General features: G+C 55.4%; 3 protein-coding genes across 3 annotated transcripts; all 3 read left to right on the plus strand.

The window, feature by feature from the left end:
• The first annotated feature begins 250 nt into the window (after nucleotides 1-250).
• Nucleotides 251-1,701, plus strand: LOC109732184 (peroxidase P7). Its single transcript, XM_020291379.1, has 3 exons — nucleotides 251-550; nucleotides 652-843; nucleotides 969-1,701. The coding sequence occupies exons 1-3, from the start codon at nucleotides 326-328 to the stop codon at nucleotides 1,518-1,520; spliced, it is 969 nt and encodes a 322-aa protein (XP_020146968.1). The 5' UTR covers nucleotides 251-325; the 3' UTR covers nucleotides 1,521-1,701.
• A 4,102-nt stretch (nucleotides 1,702-5,803) lies between these two features.
• On the plus strand, nucleotides 5,804-7,656 carry LOC109732185 (peroxidase P7). The gene is made up of 3 exons (XM_020291380.4): nucleotides 5,804-6,251; nucleotides 6,358-6,549; nucleotides 6,635-7,656. Exons 1-3 carry the CDS (start codon nucleotides 6,036-6,038, stop codon nucleotides 7,184-7,186), a joined length of 960 nt encoding a protein of 319 aa, XP_020146969.1. The 5' UTR covers nucleotides 5,804-6,035; the 3' UTR covers nucleotides 7,187-7,656.
• A 473-nt stretch (nucleotides 7,657-8,129) lies between these two features.
• Nucleotides 8,130-9,151, plus strand: LOC109732175 (peroxidase-like). Its single transcript, XM_020291372.2, has 2 exons — nucleotides 8,130-8,240; nucleotides 8,394-9,151. Exons 1-2 carry the CDS (start codon nucleotides 8,130-8,132, stop codon nucleotides 8,952-8,954), a joined length of 672 nt encoding a protein of 223 aa, XP_020146961.1. The 3' UTR covers nucleotides 8,955-9,151.
• The last annotated feature ends 435 nt before the right edge of the window (nucleotides 9,152-9,586 follow it).

The following is a 9,586-nucleotide window of genomic DNA, read 5'->3' on the forward strand; positions in this document are numbered from 1 at the left end:
CGAGTGCGCATGCGGATTACTAGCAGTTAGCGTCGTGCCAAGCCTGTGCCCATGCCGGAGCGATCATTGGTCAACCAAATCCAGCTGCTCCGACTGCAGAGTCCGGCCATGAACTGTGTACTAGCATTTCGTAGTACGTGCGTGATCGGAACCGCGCGCCCGCCAGCCCATGCGGGCGCGGGCTAGCCGGCTAGCTAGGCGGTCAGCGTCCACGATCGAGCTCGAGCACTATAAATAGGACGCCACCCTATGCATCTCGGCTCATCGAGCTCGCATCACAGGAGTTATCTCTGGCTAGTCACGTCGCATCAAAGCCGAAGAAGCAATGGCCGCCTTCGCCACCAGGTCCGCGGCCTTCCTTGGCCTCGCCGTCGTGCTCTGTTTCCTCGCCGGCGCGGCGAGCGCGCAGCAGCTCTCTCCCAACTTCTACTCGAGGTCTTGCCCCAACCTGGCGTCCATCGTGCGGTCGGGGATGACCGCCGCATTGCAGACGGAGAGGCGGATGGGCGCGTCCATCCTCCGCCTCTTCTTCCACGACTGCTTCGTCAATGTGAGCAACACCGTTCCTCTCTACTGTTGATTGTGTTTGTTCTGCTATGTGTATCAAATGTGCTGAGGTTTAACTGTGTTTGTTCTGCTATGTATCGGCAGGGGTGTGACGGCTCGATTCTGCTTGACGACACCTCGACGTTCACCGGCGAGAAGAACGCCGGGCCGAACGCCAACTCGGCGCGTGGGTTCGAGGTGATCGACGCCATCAAGACCCGGGTCGAAGCCGCGTGCAGGGCCACCGTCTCCTGCGCCGACATCCTCGCGCTCGCCGCCCGTGACGGTGTCAACCTGGTTAGTCCTCGCGCGCGATCGACCAGCTTCAACGGTCGCTGACCCGTAGTACAAAACTACACGTTCTGCACTTATTTCACTGGAGTAGCCATGGCTGACTCGGCCGAGCCGTTGCGTGCGTGCAGCTCGGAGGTCCCACGTGGAGCGTGCCGCTGGGGCGCAAGGACTCGCGCACGGCGAGCCAGAGCGCGGCCAACGCGAACCTCCCGGGGCCCGGCTCCAGCCTCGCCACGCTCATCGCCATGTTCGGCAACAAGAACCTGTCGCCGCGGGACATGACGGCGCTCTCCGGCGCGCACACCATCGGGCGCTCGCAGTGCCAGTTCTTCCGCAACCGCATCTACAACGAGCGCAACATCAACGCCAGCTTCGCGGCGCTGCGGCAGCGGACGTGCCCGCGGTCGGGCGGCGACGGCAACCTCGCGCCCTTCGACGTGCAGACCGCCGACGGGTTCGACAACGCCTACTACCAGAACCTGGTCGGGCAGCGCGGCCTCCTGCACTCGGACCAGGAGCTCTTCAACGGCGGGTCGCAGGACGCGCTGGTGCGGCAGTACAGCAGCAGCCCCAGCCAGTTCTCCGCCGACTTCGTCACGGCCATGCTGAAGATGGGCGGCCTGCTGCCGTCGTCCGGGACGCAGACGGAGGTCAGGTTGAACTGCAGGAGACCCAACTAAAAAGTACACACATAACAAGTGTGCTAAATAATGATTGATGCCTTGGAAAACCAGGCATTGGTCAGGTTCACGTATGTATGTGTATGTATGATGAAGAACACCAAATGTACAAACGCTCGTTTGCTCAATCCGGGGCGAACGTGCAAACTACAAAGTATCAAAATGTATGTTGGTCGTAAAAGTGTATCATGATCATCATCATCAATACAGAACAATGGGATGGTGCAATCATCATAATTAAAGAAAATAATCTCCAATCTAATGCCTAATGTACGGTGGTGTTCACTATTATGGTGGCTGACTGATTGGCTTCTTTGTAAGCACAGCTCACATTATGGGTACATGGATGTGATGTATACCATACTTCTTGCTTGTAGCACGACCGACCCGCCTATAGTTGACATTTTTTTTTCTTAAATATGCATGAGTGTGCATACCATATATTAAAGGAGAAAGACAAAGAAAGCCCCTACAAAAGTTTACAAGCACTCCACATTGACCACCCTCCACCTAAAACCACATTCTACTCCTCACTACTCGCCCACCTCTCTACACTACTGAGGATAGGGTCTATTTGTCCTTTGATAGCATAAATGTCTATGACCAACGACAGACTGGCAGGTGAGGAAGGCCGAAGGGGGCGGAGGGGAAGAGGGGCTCCCGATAAGCTCTCTGAGTGGAGGAGGCTCGTTGGAGCATGTCAACGCGGTGAACCTCGTACCTGGTGCACTAGCCGCCCACAAGTCACCATACAAGTGTGTAAAAAAATCTAAAAGTAGTTTAGCATGTATGCATAACATATAACTACCATGTGACAAATAATCAAAAGTAAATTTCAATAACATTTTAAGAAACAAAAATACAAAAAATGAACATTTATTGTGTTAATGGGCCAAATGTATGGCCCAATCTAAAATGAGAACTATTCATCATATTTTAGTTTTTAGTAGAACAATGTCCGTGCGTTGCAAGGATATAAATGTTCTAGTACGTTAGCTTGTGATTTACCTGTCCATAATAATGTGATTGTGTAAATAAATGTTCGTAAAATTCTTCCCATAAATTACCTTATATTTTGATCAGAAGTTTGGTAAGTGAATTAAAATGAAATTGGTTCAGAAAGTAAGTAAATTAAATTTATTAATTATCATACATAAAAGGTTGGACGAAGGGTGATGGGAAGAAAGATGAAGCGGGAACCTTACGTTCTTTTTAGGTAGTAGAGATTTCAGTAGTTGTAAGTCTAATTTCAAATCTAAAATTTTGAGACATAATACATGTATGTTTTGTGTGCGTACTAAATTATTTTCATGTTTTTGAAACATTTATAAAGCGTATAACACCACAGGGGTGGGTGCACCAGATGTTCTCCCCCGGTGAACCCTGGTTGCATGTGGCGTCACCCTACACCTTGGCTGGTTACCATATATTTCAGTGGCAAAGTCATACACTTCAACATTTTTGTTGAGTAGAAATTAGGAGTGAGTGGCAAGGATTTGGCTCTTAAATAGATTTTTTTTAAGAGGGGTGGGTCTGGATTTTTACATTACCGCTATTACTTGAAAATACAGTTTCATTTATTAGATGAATTTTTAAATAAAGATTTAATTCGAATTTATTTCATGATAAAACATCAATAAATATCTATTGACGCATGAACATTTTGTACCTCGATGTGTGCCGTGAGGTTAGGGGTTCGATGCCCTAACCTTAAAGTTTACCCCTTTTTTGGCTAAAAAAGATGTTGATGCTAGTGTGCCGTGAGGTCCGGGGTTCCACACTTATCGGAAGGGAGAAGGGTGCGTAGAAAGGAGATGTGTTTACTTGATCGGACGGCTACACGCGGGCCGATCTGACAATGGGGGGCGACCGGCGTGAGACCCTAGCCGTTCAACCAGCGCAGAGCACCAGCCAGATACGTTACTCTCTTCCTCTTGAATTACTCACGTCTAGATATATCCATTTCGGTGACAAGTAATTTAGGGTGAAGCCAAGTCAGCCAACTTGTTGAGAAAGCATACTCATTATTGTAATCGTTGCTACCCAGTGTCCACGTTCCTGCATGCAAATGGCTTCAGATATGTGGTCGTGCAGTGCTGTTTCCGACCGAGTTGCGGCATACCAGAACTGGTCATCCCCATCAGGCAATCACAATAGTAGGGCACCGAGGCCGTACAGTGACGATGAGGGCCGACCGGTTTGCCCCGGTGCGCGGTGCGGCGGCAGCAGCAGGTTTGGTGCGATATCGAGTTGTGGAGCAGGAAAGCACTCGCAACAGACAGGGTGGGCGGCACATGGATGCGCGTACCTGCGGAAACGGTCTCTCGTGGGTGGTGGCCAGCGCGCCGCTCGCGGAGACGCGTGCCCAGCCCATCCAAGGTGCGTTTCTATCCATATGCGCCAGTATTCTGATCAGGGGTGCCGCCCCCGCTCTGCAGGCCTATTTGGTTTTCAATGGGGGATGGAGGTCGATGAATTCTTCATGGACATGAAGTCCGACGAGGAGCCGGAGCTGCAGGAGGTGGCCACGATCATGAGGCATGTCCATCGGGCACTGGCGGCATGAAGGTCGTCTACGTCTCCGATGACAAGTAGTAGACTAGTTTTATCTATTGGGTTGCATGTTTGAGTACCTTCGACCGGCGGCTCCTCTTCGGCGGCCAGGGTGGGGTGGCAGCTCCCCTCCATGTAGGTGCTCTACTCGCTCTACTCCGCGTGGATCTGCACCAGGCCGGCTTCTAGAGGCTTCCTCGGCAGTCCTGTGGCGGTGGCTCGCCGATCTGGACGGCTGTGGCCGGATCGACGGGTTGCGCGGGTTGGCCCGGCAGCTCTTTCCGGCGAGTTCGGGATGGGGTGGCAGCCCTCCCTCTCAGCTTGTCCTCTCCGACGTGTTTGGGCGGGGTGGCAGCCCCCCTTCTTGGTCCTGGTGCTCGGCGTTCTGGTCTTTGGTCTGTTCTGCGACAGTGTGGCTGTGGCGGGTTGCCTAATCTGGCCTGCGGCTGGGTCTGGCTCGCTAGCGCTTGTTGGCGGCGAGCTTGGTGGCTCCTGTGTGGTGGTGACGCCGTCATCCCACAGGAGGTGTGTGGGCCAGTGGCGGTGCGGGCCGGCGGCGCTTTGTCGTCGGTGGCCCGACGTGGGGATGTGCTGTCAAGTCTACTCCGAGCGAAAGTTTGCCCGGCTCTTGCCGGCCGGCGGTGGCGGCACCTACGGGCGTCGTTTCCCTTCTTGAAGGCGCCGCCGTGGAGTTTCTTCGACACGCTTCATTCTCAGATCTGGTTCTTCGGGCGAAAGCCTAGACCCATCTGGGTTGGGCAACGACGTCGCCCCCGCGGCGTTTCCCCCTTTGGGGCGTTGCTTTGAAGACCGATGATCCTTCTCCGCGCTTCCCTTGGGCTGGACATACACGGCATCACGTTGGCAGGTGGCCAACCGGTGATGCGAGGTGGGTGTGGCGACGACGATGGTGGCGAGCAGAGCTGGGTCGCGGCTTGTCCTTCTGATGTCGAAGGTCCGGTGCGCCAATGGGTGTGCCTATGCTGATTTCTGGCGGTGACAGAGAAGTCGGAGCTGCGGGCGGCAGGGCCACTGCGGCAACGATGACTTCATGAGGGCGGTTTTCAGTGGACGGTGCTCTCCGGATATTGCGTTGGACTAGGTCGATGCGAGGCTTGCAACTTTCTCCTGTGAAACTCGTCAGCAAAATCGGAGCTGTCCTGTCATCGACGCTTTGGTCGACTGTTTGGCGTTTGTGGCCAAGTCGTCCACGAGTGCCCCATGTGGGGTTTGTAATCTTGGTTTTCGCCCGGTTTTCCTCTAATTAACCGGGCAACTCTCTTCTTCTTAATCAATGAAAATGGCAAATCTTTTGCCTCGTTTTAAAAAAAATAAAAAATTTAAGGTACATGATTGCATCCCGGACTCGTCCGCAGACGTATAGAGGTACGATTAGCTTAGGTCTGGCTCTAATTAGGCTTACATAAATTTCAGTGTCGAAGCAAAGACCAGCTATCAATCGAAGGCACCCACCCACCGACTCACGTACTACTCAGAGCAAAAGCCGCTGAAACCCAGAGCCAAGACGCTGCTTTTTGCCATGCTCCGAACGTTCGCACACCACGCAAAGACGGAGATAAAGCGATGATGCCCCCGGTCGCGCTCCGGCTTTGTTCCCCAAAGGAGAGGACCGACCCTACCCTACCCCCCATAGCCGCCCGATCGCCGGTGTTGGACGCCACGCGCACCGTGGTGCGCCGCGCACAGACGCAACCTGCTTGCTCTCAAGGCCACCATGCACTCTCGTCAACCAGCCAATCACCCAGTGCGCCTCAGATTACGTTACGTGCGTTCAGATTGGTACACTACAGAACTCTGACGATCACGACGACCGGCAGGCAGCAGCCGAGCGCTATAAGTACACTGTTCTCTAGCAGCCCGACCACATCCATTGCTGAAGCCGCTCTATGACTGTGTGTGCTCTGTTCTGTCGCAGTAGCAGACTGAGCTGAGAGGGCCGGGATGGGTTTCTTGTTCGCCGCCAGGGGCTGCGTTGCTGCTGCCGCTCTCCTCTGCGTGATCCTTCCTTGCCACGCGAAGCTCTCCACCAGGTTCTACGCCAGGACGTGCCCGAACGTGGAGGCCATCGTGCGGTCGGTGATGGCGCCGGCCGTCGCCGCGGAGCCGCGGATGGGCGCCTCCATCATTCGGCTCTTCTTCCACGACTGCTTCGTCAACGTGAGCCCGTCGCATTTCTCCATTCTCCTCGGCTCTGCCTGGCTGTGGCTAGCTCCTTCCCTGAGATTAATTAAATTAACACGCGTGCGTATGCTTGCTTGCACAGGGATGTGACGCGTCGATCCTCCTGGACGACACGCCGACCTTCACCGGCGAGAAGAACGCCGGCGCGAACGTCAACTCCGTGCGCGGCTACGAGGTGATCGACGCCATCAAGGCGCGCGTCGAGGCGTCCTGCAAGGCCACCGTGTCCTGCGCCGACATCGTCGCATTGGCAGCCCGCGACGCCGTCAACCTGGTGAGTGCACGTCCCGGTCCGTCGGTGGTAACACCTTATATACAGCTCGCAATGTGTCGCTAACGCGAAGTAATCTGCGCGGCAGCTCAGGGGCCCGACGTGGAACGTGCCGCTGGGCCGGAAGGACTCGCGCACGGCGACGCAGAGCGCCGCCAACGCGAACCTCCCGGGGCCCGGCTCCAGCGCCGCGTCGCTCGTCTCGGCGTTCGCGGCCAAGGGGCTGTCGGCGCGCGAGATGACGGCGCTGTCCGGCGCGCACACCGTGGGGCGGGCGCGCTGCCTCTTCTTCCGCGGCCGCATCTACGGGGAGACCAACATCAACGCCACCTTCGCGGCGGCGCGGCGACGGACGTGCCCGCAGGCCGGCGGGGACGGCAACCTCGCGCCGTTCGACGACCGGACGCCGGACGCGTTCGACAACGCCTACTACACCAACCTGGTGGCGCGGCGCGGGCTGCTGCACTCGGACCAGGAGCTGTTCAACGGCGGGCCGCAGGACGCCCTGGTGAGGAAGTACAGCGGCAATGGCAAGATATTCGCCGGCGACTTCGCCAAGGCCATGGTCAAGATGGGGGGCCTCATGCCGGCCGCCGGGACGCCGACGGAGGTCAGGTTGAACTGCAGGAAGGTTAACTAAGGATGGTTACAAATTGCATGTTTGTGACTTAAGATCACAAACTTGGTTAACATCACACACAATCTAGTATGAGATTGTGACCGACTGACGCGAGCAGGAGTATTATATCTTAATCGGGTAATGTAGTTAGTTATGTGCTTCTTCGGCAAAATGAATTGCTCAGCGCACTTCACTTTTCTGACTGAAACATGGGTAGTAAGAGATTAAGATTGGAGAAGATGACACTGCTGTACAAAAGCATGTAGAGGGATACACTTGTCAAAAGTGAAACCGCGTACCTGGAAGACAAAATAACTTACTCCTACATCACACGAGTACATCTCCTGGGTGGTCGAACAATTTGCGTGCGTAGCTGCCCTGGTTATCGCTTTGTCGGTGAGCTCGCACTAGTGCTGTAGTGCACTGCATTGCCTGGTGCTTTCATCGGTGCCCTTTCTGTCGTCAACCTTTGCTGATGAGCAGCACCTGCAACAGCACTACATTTCTTGAGCTAGCTTTGCACATTTCCGAGGGGCACGTAGCTTTCTTCAGGTAAATTAGTAGGAGTACTGTAAAACTGTTTTCCCCGTAAAACAGAAAGTACTGTAGAAAGGTTTTGACGCCCGCAGTTTCTATCTCGATCCCGAATGAGCGGATGATTTGTTCTCATCCCAAAATGTCCATGTGAAGCTGCAAATGAGTTACCCCCGCAAAAGAAAAGAAAAACTGCAAATGAGTGAAGCACACTGCCAGTGCAGAAGTTTCACTGGCACAGATCTGCGTATTTACTACTGACATGCATACCGACCGAACATCGGTCGTTAGGCACCGGCAGGCATCAGCGGCAGGAGTACTACTATACTGCGAGTAGGTAACGAAGCATAAAGTGTGATTACTTGTCCACAATAGCTTGCTTGTCAGGATTACAAGATATACGAACGTTGGTTGGCTTGAGTGGGCAAACATGATCTGTTTTGTCTCGGAAGATGAGCAGAGCGCCCAAGTTGCAATTTACAAACATGATTTCACCAACACGCGCGAACCGAACCAAACCACAGCGCTCTACATCGATCTGGTCTAGCGCTAACGCCACTACAGTCCAACCTTAATCCGCCCACCAGTCAGCTTCCGGGGTGCAGATTAGTCAACTAATCCAGCGCGAGTTCAGCGTCGGCCATGGCGCCATGCTGGATCCTGCATTGCCACTATGCAAGCACGGGCAAGCTAGCCGGAGAAACGCGGACCGCTATACATATCCTCCTACGTGCTTCCCTTCTCATCAACCACCAACCTGCCGGGGCCGGGGTCCAGCCTCGCCACCCTCATAACCATGTTCGGCAACAAGGGGCTGTCGCCGCGGGACATGACGGCGCTGTCCGGCGCGCACACCGTCGGGCAGGTCCGGTGCACCACCTTCCGCGACCGCATCTACAACGACGCCAACATCAACGCCTCGTTCGCGGCGCTCCGGCAGCAGACGTGCCCGCAGTCATCCGGCGGCGGCGACGGCACGCTCGCGCCCGTCGACGCGGCGACGCCGGACAAGTTCGACAACTACTACTACCAAAACCTCATGAGCAGGCAGGGCCTTTTCCACTCCGACCAAGAGCTGTTCAACGGCGGGTCGCAGGATGCGCTGGTGAAGAAGTACAGAGGTAATGCTGGCATGTTCGCCGCCGACTTCGCCAAGGCGATGGGGAGGATGGGCAGCCTCATGCCGTCTGCAGACACGCCCAGGGAGGTCAGGTTGGACTGCAAGAAGGTCAACTGGACGACGAATCTTTGCTGAAGATTATTAAACGGTGTAAAAGGGTTGTTAAGTGGCCCCCGCGTTGTCCGCCTGGGCGACTCGGGCGGCGCTCGATCCGCTTTTTCCGGCGTCGTCCCTGTGCGCCTTCCCCTCGCCGCCGCCGGTCGGCGTCATCGGGCCTTGCCCGGGCGGCTGACGGCGGCGGCGGGGTTCCGTTCCCGTGGATCTTTGGGCAACGTGTTTGACGAGATGCAGATGGCGGCTGGCGGCTGTGAAGGTTGATGCTGCAGCGGCAGCTCCGGCGCTCCACGTATCTGGCGGAAGCATGGCTTGGGATAACTAGGTCGGCATCATGGACGCTCGTGACGCAGTCATCTTCGTTGACAGGACCACTGGAGCATGCACATATGTTGCTCTTCTGCGTCTTGTGCTGTGACTTCCTCCGATGCATCCAACCTGAGAGCACATCCATGCTAGGGCCACTGCTCCATGGGTGCATTTTTGGCGTTGGTGCGTAGTGCTCATGGTGGTTGTTCCCTCAGGTTCGGCCGTGAATCTGGTCCACAGGCTGCTGTGTGGTTGTGGGCTAGACTGGTTACCTGAAGATCTTCAACCTGGATGATCTGCGTCCACTGGCGAGGACGGTGGAGGTAGTGGCAGCTCGTGGAGCT

The sequence above is a fragment of the Aegilops tauschii genome, chromosome 7, assembly GCF_002575655.3.
Source record: "Aegilops tauschii subsp. strangulata cultivar AL8/78 chromosome 7, Aet v6.0, whole genome shotgun sequence".
Lineage (NCBI taxonomy): Eukaryota > Viridiplantae > Streptophyta > Magnoliopsida > Poales > Poaceae > Aegilops > Aegilops tauschii.